At 39.8% G+C, this 27,177-nt stretch overlaps 1 protein-coding gene across 1 annotated transcript in view; it reads left to right on the top strand.

Annotated features, from left to right (window-relative positions):
* The window catches only part of LOC135464655 (vesicle-fusing ATPase-like), a 31,845-nt gene extending 12,916 nt beyond the window's left edge, over window positions 1–18,929 (top strand). The window contains exons 7-22 of the mRNA XM_064742138.1: window positions 1–89; window positions 1,063–1,205; window positions 1,834–1,900; window positions 2,470–2,602; window positions 7,487–7,561; window positions 7,822–7,912; window positions 8,215–8,289; window positions 8,780–8,967; window positions 10,293–10,388; window positions 10,786–10,942; window positions 12,663–12,796; window positions 13,631–13,697; window positions 14,437–14,516; window positions 15,026–15,222; window positions 16,762–16,813; window positions 17,964–18,929. Coding sequence (XP_064598208.1) covers window positions 1–89; window positions 1,063–1,205; window positions 1,834–1,900; window positions 2,470–2,602; window positions 7,487–7,561; window positions 7,822–7,912; window positions 8,215–8,289; window positions 8,780–8,967; window positions 10,293–10,388; window positions 10,786–10,942; window positions 12,663–12,796; window positions 13,631–13,697; window positions 14,437–14,516; window positions 15,026–15,222; window positions 16,762–16,813; window positions 17,964–18,035 — 1,716 coding nt within the window. The 3' untranslated portion in view covers window positions 18,036–18,929. The remainder of the gene's footprint in view (window positions 90–1,062; window positions 1,206–1,833; window positions 1,901–2,469; window positions 2,603–7,486; window positions 7,562–7,821; window positions 7,913–8,214; window positions 8,290–8,779; window positions 8,968–10,292; window positions 10,389–10,785; window positions 10,943–12,662; window positions 12,797–13,630; window positions 13,698–14,436; window positions 14,517–15,025; window positions 15,223–16,761; window positions 16,814–17,963) is intronic.
* The last annotated feature ends 8,248 nt before the right edge of the window (window positions 18,930–27,177 follow it).

The following is a 27,177-nucleotide window of genomic DNA, read 5'->3' as shown; positions in this document are numbered from 1 at the left end:
GTTCAAATAGGTTTGCTGACAGGGAATTCTGCCATTGTGTTTGAGAAAGCTGAAAACTCTCCCCTAAACCTCACAGGAAAGTCCAAAGGGTGAGAGAAAAGGCTACATATTACAACTAAATATTAGTTTTATCGGGTGTTGCTAAGAGGTGTGCTGTAGCAACACTGTAAACAGGAATCATATTTTTACTGTTCTACAGTAATTAACAGACACCTCCCTGTCTGGCAAGTAGCTGGCTGGGGTTGCATGAAGATGTGGGGAACTTTTAGAGCTTCTGTAACAGTTTTGTGCTAACATGAATTTCTTGCATGGGAAGATTTCATGATTTACCATAATATTCAAAAAATAAGCACAAATTCATAATTACTACTCCATTGTGCAAAATATCTGGGTCATCTCGCTTTTAAGGGAATATATCTGTGTCCTCTAGCTTTTAAGGGAATATATGTCTGTGTCATCTAGCTTTTAAGGGAATATATCTGTGTCATCTAGCTTTTAAGGGAGTATATCTGTGTCCTCTAGCTTTTAAGGGAATATATATGTCTGTGCCATCTAGCTTTTAAGGGAATATATCTGTGTCATCTAGCTTTTAAGGGAATATATCTGTGTCATCTAGCTTTTAAGGGAATATATCAGTGTTATCTCGCTTTTAAGGGAATATATCTGTGTCATCTCACTTTTAAGGGAATGAAAGATAAGATTGCAAAAATCTGTGTGACAGATGGACAGAGTGACTGATACAGCTGGTTGTCAGGGTTAAGAGGATAAAATTCCTCCCTTCTGTCAGTTGAATCAAACGCTAACTGTAAGCATGGAGACTGTCAGATTCTACAATTTAAGCTACCCTCCGAGATGCCCAATAAGGAGCTGTTCAGCAGGAATAATGGCCACTTGTCTTAAGCTGGAAGAAATGCTTATGACATCATTAGACCTAACACTATCACTAAGGTCCTCAGTCACAAAGCTGTCATCAGAGTTCAGAGTTTGAGTAAGAAACAAGGGTAGGTGTTATTTACATGTATTGACCCACATGAGGTGAGTGGCTTCCTTTGTCTTCACCAGAGCTACAGCCCGCACCTCTATCATCAATCCTGACTGGGACTTTAACCAGATGGGCATCGGGGGCTTGGATAAAGAGTTCTCTGCCATCTTCAGACGAGCATTTGCCTCAAGAGTCTTTCCTGCAGAAGTCATAGAACAGCTGGGTAGGTGGGATTAAATATGATTTTCATTGGCCAATCAGATTGTTTGTTTAAAATCAAGCTTGTAACCTTGTCTATAACACAGCTTCTGCAAATCTCATTGGTTGTGGATTTTGCTCCGTCTGGCTTCCTCCAACCATATTTGCTGATCACCATTCTATGTCAAATAGTGAATCTTGCTAAGCAGTGAATCTCACTAAGCAATATGTGATGGTTTCGTTGAGTTTTATACAGTTTTTGTTCAACAAATATCTATCATCACAAAGCTGTAATTTATCCCTCCATAAATAAACCCACATCTCTCATACACTTAAAATGAGAGAGAACAAAGCGGATAAGTGACTATTGTATGTTATCTAACATTTCGTCAATGCGTAATTTACCTATTTTACATGATTTTGAAAGTTCTGTAGAAAGATGATTTGATGTTTATTTGGAAGGAAGGGTGATAGTCTACTGGAAAATTGTAAGTTTGAGTGCCAAAGGTATTGCCTTTATTTAGCAATAAAAATGCACATTTTTGGATGAATTTAGGGCATTTAGAATAATTGTGAACAGCATAAGGTGATATATTTAAGTGATGAGATCTGTACATATGATGTTTATCGTGCCTTGTGATCTTTGTCTGCAGGTATGAAACATGTGCGTGGTATTTTACTGTATGGCCCACCTGGAACAGGAAAAACACTCATGGCCAGGTATGAAGGAATCTGTGGATATTATAGACACAGAGATTCTCCTCTTCACAAATCGTGACATTAAATAATCTCGCACCATGTGTAGGCCACAAGTATTGTTGAAGTATAAATTAAGGGCAAGGTTTTAGACAAGAAAAGTGTATGTACAAAAAAAACCCAAAGGCAGTAATGTTTTGCAGTGTAAAGCTTGACCAGTCTTTCTCTTTGGAACTGAATTGGTTTATTTTGATATATAATTTGTCATCATTTAGCTAACTGTGACTTCAGGTGTAAAGTAAACTGTTCTGGCTTACCATTAATATGACAATCGGGGTACAGCAGTTTTTAAGCTACAAAAATATCAGGCTTATTTGAATTTTGAATCATCAAGAAATTGTCTGGACCTCCATGAGTTTATCTAAGAGCAGTTGTTGAGGGTAACTTCTGACCAAGCTTGTCCTAAAGTACCTGAAGTTGAGATAAGTACAAATCTGTGAAATAAAATTTGCTATAAACCTGAGGGACCAAAGTTAGATTGTAATTCAGCATTTAATTGGGGTTTTCTTCATTGTTTTTTTTTTTTTTGACAGACAAATTGGAAAGATGTTGAACGCCAGAGAACCAAAGATTATAAATGGTCCACAGATTTTGAACAAATATGTGGGCGAATCCGAGGCAAACATCAGACAACTGTTTGCGGAGGCTGAAGAGGAAGAAAAGCGAGTGAGTTATCTCCCCTTGGTGTGAAGTGCTAAGAGTTACTCCCCTTGAGTGCGCCTCTAGGATATGAGACACATCCACATGATTTACTATTTTTGATACAATGTTTGTAAAAATGACTTCTTCCAGGTATTCATGGGTTATATATTTATAATACATATTCAGTGAACTGTCATTAAATTTTACTTGTTGAGGAAACAATGTTCACAAATTTTAAAACCCTGTTTATAAAAGCTGTTGCGATTTTGAAGAACAGATTAATTTGCAAAGTATAGAATCATTGATTAATATCAGGGTTCCCACTCTACCTGGAAATCAGGGAAAACCTGGAAAAAATATTTCAGTTTTTCCAGTCAGGGAAAAATCAGGGATTTAAAAAAAATGAATAAAATCAGGGAATTTTGTTTGCTGAAGGTGTCGAGGTTGCGTAATGCTGAAGTCCCCATTATACACACACACAGTCCCGTATTGTATGCTTGGTTATGGTGGCTTTTTAGTGTGGAAACTTGATTTTCTCTACATTTATTTCTTTCTTGCTTGATGGCTGTGTTGCATGAACTTTCGGTATATTATAACCTATCAACACCTTCTAACACCTTCTAACAAGTCCAAAAGGGAGTAGCGCCCCTTGCCTCCAGAGCTGCAGCTGCTGTCTCCTGCTGCATATATGATGTAGCCTAGGCCTACATCATTGCGTAAGGAGATTGTAAGTTAAAAAAACTACATGTCACAAAGCGTTAATGCCAATATGCATGGAGAATGACTTACATGTAGGTTGATTATGTTAATTATATCCCATGCTTCTGTGAAAGCACGGCCAGGGATATTAATTTACAAGTACATGTAGGTCTGTCCATGCACCCATCATTCTTGCTACATATGTATGTCTGTCCACCTTGATTTCACACTTCTGTTTTCAAACAGTACATGCAATTTCCCAACTTATTTCATTTTGACTAAAATAGGTATCCACATTTATTTCAGGAGTCCTCACAATATGTTTGAAAACAGAAGAGTTACATGTTTTGCATATCTAATGACCCCATTCATTTTGATTGGTTCTGTGTCAAACCAAGATTGCTGAGAAGAGTGGATGCAAATTTTTTATATAGGTTGTAAATTTATTTTCTACTTTCTGATATTTGGTCTTTAAAATATGATCAGTTATTAGTGAAATGCCCAGTAGATCATTATAAAACCTGCTGAAACCACCATGCTTGCGTATAACACCGATTGAGATACGATCCTGACCATTCCAAAGTATAAACTTCCATTTATGTGTTTTAATCAAAGATGAAATAACAACAAGAGGATGAACTTATTTAGAATTTCATTCGTTATCTATTAGTTTGTTTGCTGCTTGCTACATATGTGTTGTTATCCTGTTGTAACTTTTGCTTTTTGCTATGGATCCTGTGGTGTTGGTATGCGCTCTCTCCTTGCTTTGGCCTGATCCTGTCCTAACATACTGTAGATATACTGACGAACTAAAACCCTAGTCTGTCAATCATCATGTCGTGCAAATTCCGTCAGGATTGATTGCAAAAGGAAGAGTATAAAAACTGGATAAAGGAAGTTCCTCAAGATAGTAGCAAGGCCTTCTGTGAAGTCTGCAAGAAGACAATTGATTTAAGCAACATGGGGCAGACAGCACTCATATCTCACATGAAGGGGAAAAAACATGTTCAAATTCTTTCCCTGAAATCTGGAGCAACATCCCAGCCGTCTATAAAACTGTTCTGCGCAGGCGACAATCCCTCTGATACAGTACCGTCAACGTCATCTGAACCAAGCGAAGCGAGGGATGATGACTTAGCAACAATGGATGGTGAGACTCCTGGAAGGAATCTGATAACCTCTTACATCAGTTCTAGGGATGTCAAGAAAGCCGAGATCATATGGGCTCTGAAAACAATTATGTCTCGCTTCTCCTACAACAGTAATGCAGACATTGGGGATGTGTTTAAGGCAATGTTACCTGACAATAGCATAGCTAAGAACTTCAGATGTGGGCCAACAAAACTGGTATACCTTATTTGCTTTGGTATTGCTCCATACTTTATGGACAAGCTACTAAATAATGTGAGAGCAGCCGTAGGCTATGTTGTCAGCTTTGATGAATCACTTAACTCTGTGATTAGGATGAGACAGATGGATATCATAGTCCGCTATTTCTATAATGGTAAAGTTGTCTCTCAGTACCTAGACAGTCAGTTTTTGGAGCATGCAACAGCAAAAGATCTTCTGTCTGCATTCAAACAAGCCACATCAAACCTAAATCCAAGTAAGCTGTTACAAGTATCCATGGATGGGCCAAACGTGAACTTCATGTTTCTAAATGACTTATTGGATGAGAGGAAGAAAGAAGATCCATATCTCCCTGGGATCCTTCAGCTTGGCAGTTGTAGTTTACATGTAATCCATGGGGCATTCACTACAGGCATCCAGAAAACTGACTGGAATTTGGAAAAACTTTTCCGCGCCATTTGGTACCTTTTTGCCGATTCTCCCGGTAGGCGAGCAGACTGCGAAGACCGAGCTATTTGGGCTCCAGTTCTGCAGCACAAGGTGGGTGGAAGATGTTTGTGTCGCTGAGAGAGCTGTAAAGATATGGCCTAACCTGGTGACGTATGTGAAGGAAACCCTCAAGAAGCCCAAGCGGCAAATACCAACAGTTGCATCCTTTGTTAATCTCCAGGAATCTGTGGTTAGTGATCCACTCATCCTGGCAAAGCTAGAAGTTTTCATCTCCACAGGCAACCTTGTTCAGCCATTCCTGAAGAAATACCAGACGGACAAACGAATGGTACCATTTATTACAGAAGATCTGTGTGATATCTTGAGAAGTCTCATGGGCAGGTTCATCAAGCCATCAGTTCTAACAGAGGCCACTACATCCTACAAACTGGCATCTGTTCATGTTGATGACCAGTTAAACCCTGACAAAGTAGATCCAGGCTTTGCAGCAAAAAGGCATCTTGATGAAGCATTAAAATCTAATGCTGCTTCTCCCCTAGCCAAGAAGGAATTTCTTGTGGCTTGCCAGAAACTGTACCTTGCTATGACACACAAGATCTTGGAGAGATGCCCACTGAAGTATTCCTTCATGCGTTCACTCCAGGCTCTTGATCCTAGGCTGATGGTTGCTCACTGGCAGTCTGCTGAAGAGAAGTTCAAAAAATGCTAACCAAACTTATGGACAACAAATGGCGACAAGATCGTGAATGTGACGAGATCCTACGTCAGTACAAAGAACTCCTTGGGTTACTCCAGAGACACCACAAGTTGGAATGTGAAAACTTTGCAGTTCACACTGATCGAGTTGACGACTTCTTCATTTCAGTCATTGACCTCCCCCACAAGCCAGAACTAAAGGAGCTGTGGGAATTGATGAAACTCCTTCTTACACTGTCTCATGGTCAAGCTGCTGTAGAACGAGGTTTTTCTATTAACAGTGACCTCCGGGCTCCAAATATGAAGACCCAGACAGTTGTGGCGCAGAGAATGATTTATGACACCCTTGCCCTTGCGGAAACTCAAGTTTCCGACTTTGAGGTTACTCCTGGGTTACTGCAGTCTTGCAGTCACGTGCAATTCCAGATACATAGCTCACCTGCAGGCAGAGAAGGACGAGCATGAGAAGCAGCGCAAACTGCAAAAGAGACAAGCAGATGAAAGCAAGATGCATGATGCTAAAAAGAAACTCAAGATGTTGGAGCAAACCCATGAAACACTAATCTGTGATGCTGACAAACAAGCCTTGAACAGAACAGAAGACCAACTTCTCTCTCCTAGCAAAGTCAAATGCTCTGAGACACAAAGCCAAGGAATTGGAGAGAGACATTCAGCAACAGAAGGACTTTGTTAGCAACCTATCTGCTTCTCTACATCAGGTGTAATGTGAAGATTTGTGCATGTGAAGTGACATTGTGTATGTGGACAACCAATCAATGTAAATACACACATGTGCTCCCAACAGCTAAAGTTTGATTCTTTTCTCACGTTTACATGTATGTTGAATTTATCAAAGTTCATGTACAATTAAGTATTGAGGTTTCCAGACACTTTCAGTTGTATACTGTGTCAAAATAAAGCAGATATTTTTCACATAATGTTCTTGCTGAAAGCAGATACTTCTCAGATTATGTTCACGCAGGCATTTGGTGAGGAGAGGATGGCTATAAGGGGAGAAGGGAGGCCATTATCTGCCTGTGAGCACACCAAAAATACTGAATACATACAATGAATATAGTAACATAGCTTTCTTTTGTTTCTTTGTATTCTCTACAACTTAGAGCTACTTATTATTTTTTTTATAAGAATAATCATTCTTTTGAAAGTGAAGTGTTATTTTCAGTATTTATGATATCACATGGTGGAAGTGGTGACACGGTGGTCCCAATCATCAGAAGATTTATTCAGGGTGATTGGATTCCTAATTCTGGGACCTAATCCTCACTAATTACGTCCCACTCCAATAGGGATTCCGTCAATTTTTAACACTGGAATCTGTGGTCATGTCATGAAGGGTAGTCATAAGTACATTGTAACATAAAAGAAATCCTTATTTATCGATAATTAGAGAGAAGATTGTATCCTGGATTGATCAGGGAAAAGTCAGGGAAATATCAGGGAATTTTGTTTTTTTGAAATAGTGGGAACCCTGAATATGTACAACTCTCAGTATGGCTGTGTTTGGATGTTGGGTATTTTGGGGTTGGGGAAGGGGGTGGGGTGGTATCCATGCTTTTAAAACTGAAGAAAACAATATATTTTGAATTCAGAAACACTGATGGATACTTTTGTCTTCTTTTCTCTATCTATACATGTGTTTTCTTCACATTTGTCTAATACTTCCACATTAATATATTTTGTTTTTCTCCGCAGCTTGGCTCAGGTAGTGGACTTCACATTATCATATTTGATGAGATAGATGCCATTTGCAAATCCAGAGGCTCTGTGGTAAGTACATTTTTAAACCTGAATATTGTTATAAAATTAATATTTCTATGAATATACTGATAATATTTTGAAATAATTGGAATTGTGACATACTAGGAAAGATGTAAAGTTTTATGTGCATATCGCGGTATTAAGCAGCTTCTCTGTGTTTGTGACTACACTGATATTATGTATCATGGAATTTAAGAAAGATTATGTAAGTAGCTCTTTGTTTGGAAGGATCAGAATGAGATGGTTAGTTTTTTTGTCATTGATTTCAGGCAGGAAACACCGGTGTCCATGACACAGTTGTCAATCAACTGCTGGCTAAAATCGATGGTGTGGAACAGCTCAATAACATACTGCTGATAGGTGAGTGCAGATGCAGATAAAGGGGAACAACTCTGTGGAAATTAGAACCAGTATTTTCGTGAGACATACCAACCATAAGTTCTGAATACATAGCAGGGTGTGTGAAAATTTTCTGCAGTTTGGTATGTAAACATGCACATTCGGGAGCACACAGATGTCTTTTAATGATTCTTTTGTGTCAAAACTTCAGTTTTTCTGATGAGAAAAGTTAACTCACAAGTTAGCCAAAAATTTTACTCAAACGAAGTTTTCCATTCAAAACATGAGAGTGAAATTGTTTGCTTTATTTTTGATAATGACAGGAATGACCAATAGGAAGGATATGATAGATGAGGCTCTTCTCAGGCCAGGAAGATTGGAAGTACAGATGGAGATCAGTAAGTTGACTGGAGTAATCTCTCCAGATTTGGTTTCTCTCCAGCCGTACGTGGGAAGGTCTGGTGGCAACCTGCGGATAGCAGTGATGTTTCGCCAGGGCTCTGCTCGGTTTCATCCTACCATAATGCTGGCCACCTTCGTACAAGTGAAATATTCCTAAGTAAGGGGTAAAACACCAATCCAATAAACAAATAAATAAATAAATCTCCAGATTTGGTGTAAAATGAAGCATATAACAGTGCAATTGGTACACTTAGTAATGAGTTTTTCTCAAAATACACTTCTGCTGTCAGTTACTGAAGGGTTACGGCATCGGCTTCATAGGTGGGAGTTCTGTGTTAGTACTAAGATTGGGTGATGTGTCACGTTACCTGATTTCTCACAGACTGGTTTCAGATTTACTTGATTCATCACTAACTTGTTGCAGGTTTACTTGATTTATCACTAACTTGTTGCAGGTTTACTTGATTTTTCACTAACTCGTTGCAGGTTTACCTGATGAAGATGGCAGAGTACAGATTCTGAACATTCACACGGCTACTATGAGAGAGAACAAAAAACTTGCGCCTGATGTCAATATAGCTGAATTGGCAGCAGTGACAAAGAACTTCAGTGGTGCAGAAATCGAGGGTTTGGTTCGTGCAGCCACCTCCACAGCCATGAATAGATTAATTAAGGTAAATATGTGTTGAGGGAAGGAGGGATTGTAATGAGGAAGTGTAATGGAAGGAGAGAATGTAATGAGGAAGTGTGATTGAAGGACGGAGGATCATGGATGGAGAGAATGTAATGAGGAAGTGTAATGGAAGGAGAGAATGTAATGAGGAAGTGTAATGGAAGGAGGGAGGGCCATGGAAGGAGAGAATGTGATGAGGAAGTGTAATGGAAGGAGAGAATGTAATGAGGGAATGTAATGGAAGGAGAGAATGTAATGAGGAAGTGTGATTGAAGGACGGAGGATCATGGATGGAGAGAATGTAATGAGGAAGTGTAATGGAAGGAGAGAATGTAATGAGGAAGTGTAATGGAAGGAGAGAATGTAATGAGGAAGTGTGATTGAAGGACGGAGGATCATGGATGGAGAGAATGTAATGAGGAAGTGTAATGGAAGGAGAGAATGTAATGAGGAAGTGTAATGGAAGGAGGGAGGGCCATGGAAGGAGAGAATGTGATGAGGAAGTGTAATGGAAGGAGAGAATGTAATGAGGGAGTGTAATGGAAGGAGAGAATGTAATGAGGAAGTGTAATGGAAGGAGAGAATGTAATGAGGAAGTGTGATTGAAGGACGGAGGATCATGGATGGAGAGAATGTAATGAGGAAGTGTAATGGAAGGAGAGAATGTAATGACGAAGTGTAATGGAAGGAGGGAGGGCCATGGAAGGAGAGAATGTGATGAGGAAGTGTAATGGAAGGAGAGAATGTAATGAGGGAGTGTAATGGAAGGAGAGAATGTAATGAGGAAGTGTAATGGAAGGAGAGAATGTAATGAGGAAGTGTGATTGAAGGACGGAGGATCATGGATGGAGATAATGTAATGAGGAAGTGTAATGGAAGGAGAGAATGTAATGAGGAAGTGTAATGGAAGGAGGGAGGACCATGGAAGGAGAGAATGTGATGAGGAAGTGAAATGGAAGGAGAGAATGTAATGAGGGAGTGTAATGGAAGGAGAGAATGTAATGAGGAAGTGTAATGGAAGGAGGGAGGGCCATGGAAGGAGAGAATGTGATGAGGAAGTGTAATGGAAGGAGAGAATGTAATGAGGGAGTGTAATGGAAGGAGAGAATGTAATGAGGGAGTGTAATGGAAGGAGAGAATGTAATGAGGGAGTGTAATGGAAGGAGATTGGAAAAGATTGATTTGTTAAGATGTTGCAAAAACAAAAAGTCAATAGGGATTTTGATTGTTTGTATACATACATGTGTAGATCGGAAGACATTTTGTATTTTGTGTACATGTGAGTATTTAGGCCAGTTTTAAAGCCTTGCTGTTTTTACTTTACAGGCATCAGCTAAAGTTGAAGTTGACCCTGATGCTCCCTCTAAACTTTTAGTCACAAAACAGGATTTCCTCAATGCTCTTGAAAATGACATCAAACCGGTGAGTTTTTGGTTACATCTTCAGAATATGATTACTGAAATTCAATATGTAATCTCTGAAATATAGCACATAATAATTTCTACAATAACTTCTTTGACCAAACTTGGGGACAAACATTTCATGGCTGTTTGCATTGTATTTCATAGTGTTGCCTTCCAGCATATGGTGTGGATATAATTTTACATATGTTAGACCTAGGACTGGCCAATGATTGTTGGTTGAGCCAGAGCAGTCCTGTTTTCTTCATGGCCATAGTTAAGTGAAAAATTCTTGAGTTTGGGGTAGATACATAAAACAAAAATAAATAAATGAATGAAAAAATAAAATCAAATGAATAAATGAATCTATTCAGCAAGTCATTATTATTAATCAATCATCTTGCTACTGCTGTCCTCAGGCTTTTGGGACCAGCAATGAGGAGTTCTTATCATACGTGGCTAATGGGATCCTCAACTGGGGTATGCCTGTCCAGAGAGTGCTAGAGGATGGAGAGCTTTTAGCAGCCCAGGCAAAAACCAGTGACCGCACTCCACTCGTCACGGTACTACTAGAGGGTAAGAACTTGTCATCACCTTCATCTGTGTAGTAAGGAGAGGATAGAAAAACACAGGAGCACACCATCACTATAAGTGTGCCCTTAAAGGATACATGAAAAACACAGAGCACACCATCAGAATTAGTGTGCCCTTAAAGGATACATGAAAAACACAGGAGCACACCATCAAAATTAGTGTGCCCTTAAAGGATACATGAAAAACACAGGAGCACACCATCAAAATTAGTGTGCCCTGAAAGGTTTTATAAAAAAGGTACATGTACTATGAAACGAAGAATATGGTTTTAAGGAAAATGAAGAAAAAAATGTGAAGTCAGGGACTTTGGATCAAATCCGGGTTAGGTCATCTCAAAGATTTTGAAAATGATACATGTTGCTGCCTCACTTGATACTCAACACTGAATGGATAGAGCAAGGAAATACAAACAGGTTGGCCTGATGTCAGTGTAATGTTACTGCATGGGTGTCATTCCTGGTGTCTTTGGCATGATACTTCATTGTCAAAGGGACATGTCACCGAATGTTTTTTGAGTTAGTTCAGTTAAATACAAAAATATGCTGTATCTGACTCCTAACTAACCCTCATAAGCCTATATTTTCTGAAAAATGACAACAGAATTATAAGGGGAAATCCATCACTGTCCGCACAATAAGATAACATGCAAATGAGGCATCATAAAGATTCCCATAATGTAACGTTTGCTCATGGATTGCACATGTATGGCACATGTATGCAATATGATAGATTGAGTGAGTGAGTGAGTGCTTGGGGTTTAACGTCATACTCAATAATTTCTTAGTCATATGAAGACGAAGGAATCCTTAGGGTGTATGTAGTGTGCATCCTTGTCGCAGGACAGATTCCAACGTTCTTTAATCTAGTGCTGCTTCACTGAGACGACTTACCAAACACAAGTAAGCCGCCCCACCCAAGCCGTTATACTGATACAGGTCAACCAGTTGTTGCACTATTCCTTTCATGCTGATTGTGAAGCAAGGAAGTTACAACTTCCTGTTTTAAAGTCTTAGATGTAACTCGATCCAGGATTGATCCTGGATCTACAGCTTCCGAAGCAGATATGATGGATTGAAAACAAATTATAAGTTTAGTAAAAACGTGAATACAATCTTCTATTGGTTCTTTGTTTCTGTTCTGTGTGGTATGAAGTATTTTAATTCCCAACGATGTGTGTGGCAGGACTGAAGTTACGTGTTAGGCTGCATAATTACATAATACTGTGTCGGACATTTCGAAGTTCACTAAACATGTCCAGTTGTCTAGAAAACAAGGGGAGGTAACCCACTCAATAAAGTCAGTCTTATGAATATAGTGACTTTAGTGAGTTGAAGATGGAAGGCAAACCCCGGATAAATCAACTTTGGATTCTTCACTCGGATAAGTTGGATACATGTCAGTAGATATTTGGAAGTCTCAACTTCATGTAGATGACATCAGCACAATTTTGTCACTGTTGTCAGTTTCTCTTTAACAATTAGGTACGCCATTATCTTCTGTTGCTTCTCTATGATGAAATCAATAAACAGTAAAAACATCGGTTCCACAAAGATGAGAATGAGAGTTTTTGGAGTGATGAGTATGACATGCACCTTGAGGACAACTTGACTAAAATGATCTCTGTGATTTTTCCACCAGGGTGTTGTATGTACCTGAAGGTTTACTTACGATTTACTGGTACTTTTCTTTTGAAATCGTCCAGGTCCCCCGTGTAGTGGTAAGACAGCCCTGGCTGCCAGGATTGCTGAGAATTCAGAGTTCCCTTTTGTGAAAATGTGTACCCCAGAGAACATGATAGCTTTCACAGAGCCAGCAAAATGTCAGGCCATAAAGAAGGTAAGCCACCTTTGTTTTGTTGACAAATCAAGATGTATAAGGACAGTTTCAAGGGACAAAGGATTGGTACATAAATGATACGCTGTGTAAACCTGCAAATAAACCGCCTGGCTGGAGATTGTCAGGCATCAAATCCCATCTTGTCAGATACAAACTATGTGGTGCCTTATAAACTTTACAACATAAATAACATAGGGAGTATTCAAAACAGTAGTTGGATAGCATGGGTAAAAATTTGTCAGCCATTTCTTAATAAGTTATTTACAGACCCGGCTGTGTATGGCAACATGCGTATCTGTACAATGTAATTTATGGAAAAATGTTGTCTGAATTATATTTTCCAACAGCTTGGAATTTAATGTCTTTTCAAAATGTCTGTCTGTCTGTCTGTCATGTCTGTCATGTCTGTCTGTCTGTATGTCCAACATCTGGGCATTTAATGAAGTTCACTTTTCAAAATGTCTGTCTGTCATATCTGTCTGTCTGTCATGTCTGTCATGTCTATCTGTCTGTCTGTCTGTCTGTCTGTCTGTCATGTCTGTAACTGGAAACAGTGTATTTGTGTGCCTTGATGGCTTGGGTCCTCCCTGGCTCAGACAGCTATTTAAAGCTCCAGACCAATTAGATGGTAGACTGGTATCCAGCTGCAGAAAGTGTCAATGCAGCAGATTGCGTTGATGTTATAGAAGTTGTACAGATTTACTAGTTTATGCCTAAGAAAGGCACTCACAGTTTGAAGACTTTTTGAATAGGCAGTTAATAAGAATTTTCAAGTGTTTCACTTCCATTTGTTCCTTGCAGCATCATTTAAAATTATATTTTTGCCTCTCCCAGATATTTGATGATGCCTACAAGTCCCCACTCAGTTGTGTCATCGTTGATGACATTGAGAGATTGCTAGGTAAGAGATTTCATCATTTTTTACTTGATTTTAATTAAATTTCTTCCAATTTGGTGAAATTTATCACCCCGGGTAAAAAGTTTCCAGACAAGAATTGTTGTCACACACAGCATTTGTACACCCAGCTGTGTGAACATCACAGCCTGAAATAAATACAGTCTGTAGATATATGTCAAAAATCTGTCAGGGAAATTTCATTCTTAAAGGCAAAGAAAACATTAACATTAAAGTGAACTATATGTCATACATCAAACATTGTTCATAAAAATAGTTTGTTTTATTTTATTTTAGATTTGAAACTGCATTTGAAAAACTTTTGATTCTACTGTGGAATTTTTGACCATATTGGGACCAGTCATGTCACATCAAGTTTTTTGTCACTGAATACAAACAGGCTGTTCGACGTCATTGTTCAGAATGTACATGTACATAGATATATAGATGTTTAACCGCTCTCGATGAATGTAACTTGAACAGAGTTATTTCAAGCCAAAAATGTGGTTGTGACATCACTTATACCATCTGCCTCAGTACAGACCACTGTAGAATCTGATGTTATAAAACCTGAAAAATTCTCAAAATATAAATTAAACTATGTTGTCGTTTAACCGTTAGTGTTTAACGGTTTTTATCCGACATATGTCTGCCAGTCCATGGAACTCCGTCAACTTTCCTCCAAGCCCAAATAACTCTTGTTTCATTATCAGAATGACCAGTGAACGTTCTTTCTTCCTCACAGATTATGTTCCAATTGGCCCCAGGTTTTCTAACCTTGTGCTGCAATGTTTACTTGTTCTGCTGAAGAAACCACCACCATTGGTGAGTATTGCATTTATTTCTTTATTTATTTGATTTGTGTTTTACGCCGTGCTCAAGAATATTTCACTTATACAACGGCGGCCAGTATTATGGTGGGTGGACACCGGGCAGAGCCCAGGGAAAACCCACGGCCATCCGCAGGTTGCTGGCAGACCTTCCCACGTACGGCCGGAGAGGAAGCCAGTATGAGCTGGACTTGAACTCACAGCGACCACATTGGTGAGAGGCTTCTGGGTCACTACGCTGCGCTAGCGCGCTAACCAACTGAGCCACCGAGGCCCCCCAGTATTGAATTGAATTGAAATCTTTGAAAATCCAGTCAAATTATTAATGGTTATTTCACATACTTGCTTTGTATGGTGTCCTTCACCAACAAACATTAATACAAATAGGTTTTTTCTTGAATTCACCATACAAATAAATAAATTTCATACAAGTAGAACATACGTTTACCTTGTCAAACTGTTTGTTTGGACATCACATATTTTACCTATGGGTTCCTTTTCCAGGGGAGAAAACTCCTGGTGATTGGCACAACCAGTCAGAAAGAGATTCTACAGGAAATGGGGATGATCAGTAATTTCAGCTCCGTTGTTCACGTATCAAACATCAGTACGGATGAGCAGCTGATCGCGGCTCTGGAGGGCCTGGAGGCATTCACAGCAGCCGAGCTGGACAGAATTCAGAAGAAAACTGCGGGGAAGAGGTGAGTCCGTGGAGAAACAATGATTTCAGTATATACTATGTTAACTAGTATAAACTTTGAAGCAAATTTGACTGTCATGGGCTAGATCATCCTAAGTAAAAACCCCTGTAGACAAAAGGTCATCGACCAATGACACCGCATTGAATCCAGATCAGGCTGGTTCAGCTGCCATAACTCTTCTTGTTCTTACATTTTCTCACCATGATTTGGCTGAAATACTGTTTGATCATTCAGTCATGCTAGCAGTTTGTAGTGATGCTACCATAATTTGCTGACCCTTTCGATAAAGCATCAGCTGAATGCCGCTTTTACATCAAATGATGAAAAGTTAAAACAGTACAACAATGGATGGGTTATTGTTTCCTCACTTTGAGAAGATGACTAAACAAACATGGCAACCATACTGCGATGCACATGCTTGGCTGGATTGAAAGTAGTCTGGTGGGTGACCTTTTGCCCTTTTACCTGTTGTCAGACACAAGCAGAAATCCTCCAGTAACTCAGCATGGCCTTCTGCATAACGCCTTCACCCAGCCATTGACATTGGCATTATATTCTTTTCTGAAAGAAATCATTTGTGTTTTGTTTTCATGCTTTTGCATTGGACTCATGTTTTCATGAACTTACACAGCCTGGTGGCATTGAACATAACCCGAAAATCTAGTCTAAAGATGGTTTGCATGTTACTGATACACAGAGACCTATGCCATCTTTAGCGACTTGTGTACCAGATAATCACATTGCATCAGTGTTTAGGTATTGTATCAGCAAAGTCCGCTGCAAATACAATACTTAAATCCTTTACATACATTGTCAGTCCATACGCTGGAACATTTGCGCACATTTTACAACAATTGGCTCGACGTTTTTTGTAATGAGTCTTCAGAAAAGCTCAGTGAAAATAAGATTACTTAAGATATATCACAACCTTACTTGAGAATTCCAAGCTGTGGAATAGTGCAAGACACAGTTGGACAATGAAGATGTTTTGAAAGCTGTTTCTACAGCATAGTAGATGTACAAAGTACCAGATGCTTTTGAAATGACATGAAATTGAGGCTTTGTCAAACATATGTGTGCAGATCAAAACAACAGCTTCACATGTAAAATGTCATGTTTGTGACTAGTTGTGGGTAGGGTACATAAGTGAGATAAGGAATTACCAATTATATATGCCATGGAATGAGACAAAAATTGCTTACATAATAAATTAAGGTGTGTAATAGGGTAGCAGAACACTTTCTGTGTTCATCATTGTGTGTAGTGAGCAAAATGTGGACTGGGAGATCACCTGAGAGAAGGAGCCTATATTCCTGCTGTGTGTGTGACTGTGGAACCAATCACCACTGGTGGTGTACTATTCAACTTCTCTGATCAGATTCCCCAACAGCCCCTTACCCTGTTTTGTCAACATTTCCTTGACCCTTCCGACCATAAATGCTGATCGAAAGGATGGACGAATTATGGTATAATTTGTGTAATAAGGTGATACACTGGAAGCAATGCTCATGTCTGACTACTGAATACCTTGTTTTTCAGATTATGGGTGGGCATTAAGAAACTTGTGGATTTGGTGGAAATGGCAAAACAGGTGTGTATATTTTATGACATCTTATCGTTTATGTCGACTGTAAGTAGTCCATTCTCTACCAGACCTGACATTGCATCACTTAATATGGGCGTACATGTAAGTTGAAGATGTGATTGTCCTTTCTTGTGAAGATATGACTTCATTTGCCCCTTACTTTGGTTGGGTAGGTATTTGGGTCTGATTTGGAGTACACAGGTGAGCAAGATATCTGGGGAAATTAAAAAGTTATACTGTTCAAATCTGGTGTATGCACTTTCTTTTTAGTTTGAAGATAAGACCAAGATGTAAAGTTTTGTGAATGTAGCCACAGGTATGGCTACGCTCACGTATTTGGCCATGCTCCCTATAGCGCTTGCCCCGCTCTCTACATCCACTGTACCTCACTGCCATTAGTAGCAGATTTTGTATGGAAATATTGAACAATGCCAAGGTCACGGTGATGAGGCAGGGAGTGATATCAGAACACACAAAACACTTAAACTTTGTCTCTCTTCATATCTGACACACATACTTTATGTTAGAACACACAAAACAATTTATCTCAAACTTTGTCTCTCTTCATACTTGACACACATACTTTATGTTAGAACACACAAAACAATTTATCTCAAACTTTGTCTCTTTTCATGTTAATATACATACGTTATCTTTATGTATAGGACATCTGAAACAATTTGATTAAAGCTTGCTAAATATAGATCCACCCGAGGACATCAGTGGTGAAGCTAAGCTTAAACAATCCTATTTGAGATGCACAGGCTCCATCTTGTCTGATGGTGGCAGTGATGTAAAGCGAGTGCAGAGGGCAGCGCACACGCTAGGAGTATGGTATTTGAATGGCTGCATGATAATGCTGTTTAAGTGGTGCGTCTGTACATTGGGAACTGTTTCTGGTCAGTTTATTTATATAATTTATTTATTTATTTGATAATTTGATAGGTGTTTTACGCCGTACTCAAGAATATTTCACTTATACGACGGCTGCCAGCGTTATGTGGGTCGAAACCCACGACCATCTGCAGGTTGCTGACAGACCTTCCCACTTACGGCCAGAGGTTTCTAGTCAAATGGTGCGATGATATAATGTATTTTACCATATTAATACAGTCAGATGTATCATTCTACATGTTTCTTTGCCTTCCTGTTGTAGATGGGAGAAGGCCACAGAATCCCCAAATTTCTCTGTTTGTTGGAAGAAGAGGCCGGCTTGGAGATGTCCTGAATGTACAACAACAACAATTTACAAATTAAACAGACTGCAATATGGAATACTACCAGGACATCCACTGAAGTAGTACAGATGAGGATGTAAGAAAACAGATTACGCTTGTAACTTACGTAAGAAAACAACTCAGCCATGTGTTGCAAATCTCATTTGCTGAGAAAACAAGGGTCAGTTTCGTTAAGACATTTTGATTTATAATTAAAAACCAGTTACTAGAATTGTGTTTATTTTTCTGAACCAATGACTTGTCGTGAATTAGAACATATTTCACCAAAGCTTTATCAGTTTAATGGGACTGTGTTGGCTGTGAACTAGGCATGTATAAAGGCGTTTTTCATAATACGATTATGCCTATGTGTCCAGACTAAAGGGTCAGCTTAAGTGATCTCAGGATTTCTCTGTATGTTCTTTTGCATAATACATGTGCAAACTGATGTTGAGTTAAAATAATTAAACACCACTCTTTTATTACATAGACATAGAATTATAAACATTACACAAGCAAGGCAAGATCACAGATGAACAAATATTCCCACTTCAAAATGATCAAACCAGTTTCCCAGTGTGTAAACTTGTTTTTAGAGGTAACAAATAAAATGACATACACATTTAAAAAATACCTGTCACCCTCAAGGATACCACTATCTCCAACAGCAACAACGCATCCACCCATAGAGAAGCTTACTTCAACTAAAAACAGCAAAAAAATCTACATGTATTCCAGCCTCTGAATGATGTACCTGTTAAAGGACCTCGGGCTGTCCCAGCCTTCACGGGTAAATGGAACCATCAGAAACTATTCTCTTACTTCAGGCACCATTATGTAACCCCCCGCCCGCCCACACACACCACCACCGACTCTCCATACCTTCACACCCCACACCTCACACCTCACACCCCCACACCTCACACCCCACACCCCACACCTCACACCCCCACACCCCCACCTCACACCCCCACATGCTGATTATGTAACATCCTTGCTCAATATAAATGTCAATATGAATGTTGTATGTTGAATAATGACATACATATGCATTATTTCAGGACCTTGGTTAAACATGGTTATAATACATGATATATCAACCTCATACATATGCATTGCATGCATTTTATAACATGGCAGTTTTCAGTTCTGATTTCGTCAAGTCTGTAGAGTTATTTCCCTTTGCATCATTTTTCCAGTATTTTTTATAGTAGTAAATGAGTTTGGGGAGGACAGCAACATTTGTATGTAGCATGTATGTAACTAATTGTTGTGGATTCTATTTAAGAGAGTTATATTGTGGAGTATGGCATAAAACAGAAATCAAATAAATAAATAAACACAGTTTAACACAATGTTGTTTTTTTTTTCAAATCAACTACCTTTCATTTGCGAAAGCAGAACAACTTTTGCAAGTGTAGTCAGTTTCAAACAAAGAGAAAGATTAAGTTACATGTAACTCATTTGCATAATTAGGAACTACTTAAATTCATATGCTTAAACCTACATATTCAGTATTTATGCAGCTAGTTATAAGCTTTGTACTTATACTATACTGACATAGTCCTATAGTGCTAGAACCATTACCACACTGTAGTGAAGTAGTCCTATAGTGCTAGAACTGTTACTATACTTTACTGAAATAGTCCTATAATGCTAGAACTAATACTGTACTGTGGTGGAGTAGTTCTATAGTGCTGGAACTATTATTGTACTCTAGTGAACTTGTCCTATAGTGCTGCAGCCGTTACCGTACTGTACTCGAATAGTCCCTAAGTATTGGACAAGTTACTGGGAGTGAATAGGATATATGGAGATTCTTTGATAGGAACATAATTACCACAACTGGAAATATGTTATAACTAGTAGATGTCATTGTATCCTGTCCGTATACGGTTTCCTATCTGTACTCATATAATACATGTGCATGTATGATGTGTGTACCTACCTGTCTCATATTCTTCATTTCATGCTGTTGTGATGTCAGAACACAAGTCTGCATCCAGCAGTTGAGTTACATGTAAGGTGGGAATCCTTTCTTTATGTCCCAGGTATGGCATTCCAGTGAGGCAGCACAACATGTGTAGACCTGTTGACATGGTGATTGGCCTACTGCAAAGACCATTTGTTGAAATTTTCACTAATTTCCTAAGATTGAGAGCAATCATGCAAATGAGACCATACAGGAAAGGTAAAGAGAAGGAGAACGTATGATGGGCTGTTTAATGGGTCCAAGACAATGCTGTATATTTTACAGCTAGTTGTATATGTATATTATGATTCATTTTTTCTCCTGTAGTAAATATTTTTGTTCTTGAATATGAATGTGTTGGGTGTAATATTTATTTTTGTGTTGCTATATAGTAGCTGTTCCCGTGTATAAACTTGAATGACACTGTTACATGTACACACAGTGGGTATATATTATTACTTGTACACACAATGTGTATATATTGTTACTTTACTAACATAGTTACATTCTGTAACATTCCTGTGTATGTGTATGCAATTAATTAACCTCTGTATACTTTTTGTTATTATTCAAAATGTTTTACTATGAAGGATGGAGTTTTCAGAAGCGGTATTCACTAGGCCTAAATGTTCACTAAAGGATGAGGTTCAAACCCAGTCCCTGATGGTTCAGTTGGCCTCTTAATATCAATCATGACCCCAGTGGGTTATCTCAGATGTGGAGTGTTGTGTTGTCCAGTCTCATGGAGAGGGAGATACAGTAATAAAATAAATGGACATGCACATTGTTTTTTATTCAATATCACATTGAATAGTGTTTATTCAGTCATGTGCAGTTCTCATTCCAAGCATACAAAACACCTGTACTGCTGGTTTTATACAGAGCTATGTTGTAAATAAGATTTTTTTTTTTTAATTTATTAAAATATAAATTTTATTCATAATATAATCGCAGAAGACATATACATGTACATGATACCCTATACCAGCGACCTTTGGGTGTGTTTGTGTGTGTGTGTTTTTAAATACTGAAAGTTTCTTTTTCTTTGCCTCCATATTTGTTTCTGGTCACGGCTAGCTTGATTGTGTCTGCTGACGAAGGGTTTTCCATTTCTTCAACACTGTGATTCATCAACACGGTAGATCAACCGTTGGATGAGTTGAATTAAAACTACAGTTAGTAAATAGAGATGTGTTAGAATTTTCATGAAGCGTGTTACAAGAGGTTAGTTTTTATTATCTCAGATGGCATCTTTGAAGCCTAGAAATTTCTATGGTTTTTGTCATGAACGAAAAACTACGGTGTGTAAACTCAGCCTTGATCAACATCATTCAAGTGTGACCAGGATTTAATGTTTATAATACTTCTAATACTTCTAAAAAGTAGGCCTCCTCAGGCGATCACAGCATTCATTCAAGGGAAATAACCCCAACGTGTGAAACTAAGGGGAGATAATTGTTAAACGATACCAAGTCTTTCTCCCATATGAACTTTTCTCTTGTTAGTATAGTCCTTATTGGTTGTTTTGAGGACTTTCCTTACTGGGGATAAAATAAATCGTTTCTTGTACATCTTGGATTTTGTGTGCGTGTTTTGCATCACTTCAGCAAAATAATGGTTAGTCCAGCTATATCGGTGGTACGTGTGTGACCGTGGACGGTTAGACAGGTAGCTTTGGGCCATCGTGACTGCTGTGGTGAAAGTATACGTTATACGTCAGGTAGGTCACTCTTTGGAACTTGAACTGCAGCACACCGAAAAGAGCTAGATTTGGCTTAACCAATGGCCACGAAATCAAAGCACGCTTACTGAATGATCAACAGCACCACATGGCTTTAGACTACGTTCCAAACGCAAAACTGTGATTCCTCCTAAATGAGATTACTTCTGGCTGTATCGATTGAGGGAAACAGTAGCTAGTAAGCTTATGCTGGTGTTTTCATATTCCTTTTTATTGAAAGTGATAACAACAAAGCGTTGGAGTGATCCTAGACCTGTGATTTCTAATACATTGTAGTGGGTTCAAACGCTACCTGTCTAAAGCAACTCGGAGCGAAACTGTGTATTCTGCTGTTCATTCCTACCTTTGTGATGACAATTTGTGGACAAACCGATGACGTAGTACACATGTTTTACCAGAGAGCAGTGGCCAATTCAGCTTGGACCCGAGTCGCCATTGCTCAGGAAAACGCACCTCAACATCACTGCATCTGAGGGAAATGAACAAGAGGCCGTATATTTCACCAGTTCCGTGTGACCACTTACCAACCATCACACTTTCGTCGCTGCTCCAGTCTTACTCTCTTGTGTTTATATATATATATATATATATATATATATATATATATATATATATATATTATTATTATTATTATTATTAACGAGCTCAAGCTGAACATTTGTGCTGTATACTCTGGTTCACGGGGTAGCCAAAATGGCGTGCCATAAGAGCAGGTTCTTTGACATACCAGTTTCTATACGGCTGGAATAATATGCCTTTTGTGGGGATAAAATTCATGTAATGTGAAATCCCATCGCTCAGCGTGATGTTTTTCTCACAAGGGCTTTACTGACACACAGACACAATTAAACATGTCATACATGATAACAAATCTGGCCCGTCATTTCGCTTTACATGAATTTCACGCCCAGTTGTGGTATGACTGAATAGTAGGTCTGTTGAGCAGGCAAAAGTGTGCCTGAATAAGACTGAATGCTAAGTGTCATCAGACAACACATGCCAGTTGTGATACGGCTGATGTACTGGACCTTTTGTAGAGACAGCACGTTAGTTGCGATACACATGAAATGTTGGACCTTCCACGCCGACAACAATTATCCACTGTCAAATAGTTGTAATACGGCTGACGCACTCGACCTTTCAAGCCGGTTGTGATACGGTTGACATACTGGACATTTCATGCAGACAGCGCTTGTTGGTTGTGATACGGCTGACACACTCGACCTTTCAAGTCGGTTGTGATACAGCTGACATACTGGACATTCCATGCAGGCAGCGCTTGTTAGTTGTGATAAGGCTGACGCACTCGACCTTTCATGCCGGTTGTGATACGGTTGACATACTGGATATTTCATGCAGACAGCGCTTGTTAGTTGTGATACGGCTGACGCACTCGACCTTTCATGTCGGTTGTGATACGGCTGACATACTGGATATTTCATGCAGACAGCTCTTGTTAGTTGTGATATGGCTGACGCACTCGACCTTTCATGCCAGTTGTGATACGGCTGACATACTAGACATTTCATGCAGACAGCGCTTGTTAGTTGTGATAAGGCTGACGCACTCGACTTTTCATGCCGGTTGTGATACGGCTGACATACTGGATATTTCATGCAGACAGCTCTTGTTAGTTGTGATATGGCTGACGCACTCAACCTTTCATGCCAGTTGTGATACGGTTGACATACTGGACATTCCATGCAGACAGCGCTTGTTAGTTGTGATACGGCTGACACACTCGACCTTTCGAGTCGGTTGTGATACGGCTGACATACTGGATATTTCATGCAGACAGCTCTTGTTAGTTGTGATATGGCTGACGCACTCGACCTTTCATGCCAGTTGTGATACGGCTGACATACTGGACATTCCATGCAGGCAGCGCTTGTTAGTTGTGATACGGCTGACGCACTCGACCTTTCATGCTGGTTGTGATACGGCTGCCATACTGGACATTTCATGCAGACAGCGCTTGTTAGTTGTGATACGGCTGACGCTCTCGACCTTTCAAGCCGGTTGTGATACGGTTGACATACTGGACATTCCATGCAGACAGCGCTTGTTAGTTGTGATACGGCTGACGCACTCGACCTTTCATGCTGGTTGTGATACGGCTGATGTACTGGACATTTCATGCAGACAGCGCTTGTTAGTTGTGATACGGCTGACGCACTCGACCTTTCAAGTCGGTTGTGATACAGCTGACATACTGGATATTTCATGCAGACAGCTCTTGTTAGTTGTGATATGGCTGACGCACTCGACCTTTCATGCCAGTTGTGATACGGCTGACATACTAGACATTTCATGCAGACAGCGCTTGTTAGTTGTGATACGACTGACACACTCGACCTTTCAAGTCGGTTGTGATACGGCTGACATACTGGATATTTCATGCAGACAGCTCTTGTTAGTTGTGATATGGCTGACGCACTCGACCTTTCATGCCAGTTGTGATATGGCTGACATACTGGACATTCCATGCAGGCAGCGCTTGTTAGTTGTGATACGGCTGATGCACTCGACCTTTCATGCTGGTTGTGATACGGCTGACATACTGGACATTTCATGCAGACAGCGCTTGTTAGTTGTGATACGGCTGACGCACTCGACCTTTCAAGTCGGTTGTGATACGGCTGACATACTGGATATTTCATGCAGACAGCTCTTGTTAGTTGTGATATGGCTGACGCACTCGACCTTTCATGCCAGTTGTGATACGGTTGACATACTGGACATTCCATGCAGACAGCGCTTGTTAGTTGTGATACGACTGACACACTCGACCTTTCAAGCCGGTTGTGATACGGCTGACATACTGGATATTTCATGCAGACAGCTCTTGTTAGTTGTGATATGGCTGACGCACTCGACCTTTCATGCCAGTTGTGATACGGTTGACATACTGGACATTCCATGCAGACAGCGCTTGTTAGTTGTGATATGGCTGACACACTCGACCTTTCAAGTCGGTTGTGATACGGCTGACATACTGAATATTTCATGCAGACAGCGCTTGTTAGTTGTGATGGGGCTGAAATACTGCATCTGCCAGTTGCGATACGGCTGACATACTGGACTTCGTACAGACAGCACATGACAATTGTGATACGGATGAAATGCTGGGCCTTTTGTGCAGGCAGCACATGACAGTTGTGACACGGATGAAATGCTGAACCTTTTGTACAGACAGCACATACCGTGATACAGTGGCGACAGCTGTTCTGAGTGGATCAAAACCGGAGTAAACCGCCAGCATTTCAATGTCTACGACAGGTATAATATGGAAGACAGCCCCAACCACAGTTAAAATGAAAAGGTAAGGACCTATTTTGCCCAGTTAACACGTGAGACCACATACCTGAAATTACTTGTGAAAAATTTATATTTATTTATTTCATTTGTTTTATGTTTTATGTTTTATATTTGTTTTCACAAATAATATTTCACTTTTACGCCGGTGGGCAAGTAGTGATGACAGTCGAGCAGAGCCAGAGGGTAAACCCCGTACCTGCACAGATTGATGGCAACATCCTCATGTACAGCCGAACCACGAGGAGCAGGTTTTGAACTCCTGATCATACTGGTTAAAGGTTAGCCGCCTGAAGTCAGGCATTCTTTATTTCCTTGTGTTTTTAGACTCAAGTATATATTGCCTATATAGACGACAGCAGACAGTTTTACGTCCTGACGTCATTAAAGATATTTGTATACAGGCCTACGGTAGAAATCGAGAAAAAAATGGGCAATAATTGCAAGACAAATACATGGGTGTTTTCAAAATTCATTCATTTATTCAGATTTCGTCAGCAGGAAAACATAAAGTAGTCCTGATTAGAAAAACAAAATCAGTCAAGCTGCCACCCTGAGCAGTTTAGTCACATGTGCCCAGGGGTACATGGAACATTGTTCTGGATGACATATGACATGATATATTACTCAGAACAACCCTTGCATTAATCGCTAAGAGGCTGTTAACGGTTGACATCTTTATTGACCGTAAGAATGAATTCACTGGTTCACTTCACACACATAAAAAAATCGCAAAATAAAGAAAACACTCACACCACGTTGGTGTCTTGTGTCTTGACAAGAATGCCGTCTAATTTGTGGTGCTGTCTCACTGGAACACCATGCCAAAGACACCTACTCAGTCACTGTATGCCGACACCAGGCGTGCCACTCCACTCAGTCACAAGGTCCGATTACATACCTACATCCTTACATTTGAATGAGTGTTTTTGCCTTAGGACTTTTTTTTAGTCTTCATTTTAACGAAATCTTCTGCACTTTGTTGGCGGTCGGAAAAATCAAGGTCAAACGAGTCTCCGTGGTCGGGTGATTAGCGTGCTAGCGCAGCACACTTCAGTACGGCGTAAAACACCAACTAATTATACCAAGGTCTTTTTAAATTCTCCTTTGCTTTGTATAGGTCACAAACGAGCAATGAGAGAAATCCACAATGCCAGGAAGCAATTGGAGCCTCTCTTTAAATGGACACTCAGGTCACTGACCACTCAAAAACAGGAGGCTGTGATGCAAATGTAAGTGGTTTAGTCTCATTTCGCCTACTTTCACACCTTTATGAGTCTCATTTCGCCTACTTCAGATTTATTTTTCGGACAGGCATCCTGTAGATGGTTGGGGGCACGCCCCCTAATGGGTTCCTACTGAGCGTCTCTCACTCATCGGCTGAGTGAACTTAGTAGAAGCGCAATGCTCACTGAAGTCTTGATGGTGAATACCGTTTGCATCAGAGTGACACTGGCAGAACTTTACTCACTTATCACAATAAATACGATCGCAGACGTCGAGACAATCATTAAGTAACATCATGGCAGCAGTGCAAGCACAACTTGAATTCATACCAACTACGAGAGGTGGGGTAACTCTTGTGTGGAATAATTACGAATATCGACTGAACAGAAAAAAATCTGATTGGGAATCATGAAAATGTAAAGCTGCGAATTGCAAAGCTACGGTTTCGACAAAAAATCGTATACTCTCTCACGTTGGAGAGAAACCCCACGAACACACGGCGAGTTCTTTCAGCAGAAACGTTCAAGACGTGAAGAAAACTATCCTTAAAAGAGCCAGAGAACTTACGCCAATGCCAACGATCTATGACGACGAACTGGCAAAGTTGCATATTGAATCACCGGAAGACGCTCTCCTGCTCCCGACATACTACTCTGCACGGTCTGCGCTGTATCGTCAAAGGTGGAAAATGATTCCATCAGTTCCCGAGTCACGGTCAGATGTTAAGTTGGAAGGCGAGTGGGCACAAACTGCTTCAGGATTAACTGTCATCATTTATCACTTATCTATTTACCACTCTTATGTATTACATTCCTAACACTGATATGTAACATAAATGTTTACAGCAGATGATCTATGCGTCCATCTTTGGGTCATTCTTTTGTTTCTTATACTTGCA

This window comes from Liolophura sinensis, chromosome 4 (genome assembly GCF_032854445.1).
Source record: "Liolophura sinensis isolate JHLJ2023 chromosome 4, CUHK_Ljap_v2, whole genome shotgun sequence".
Lineage (NCBI taxonomy): Eukaryota > Metazoa > Mollusca > Polyplacophora > Chitonida > Chitonidae > Liolophura > Liolophura sinensis.
The sequence above is the reverse complement of the archived record's forward strand: the minus strand, read 5'-3'. Positions and strand labels throughout refer to the sequence as shown.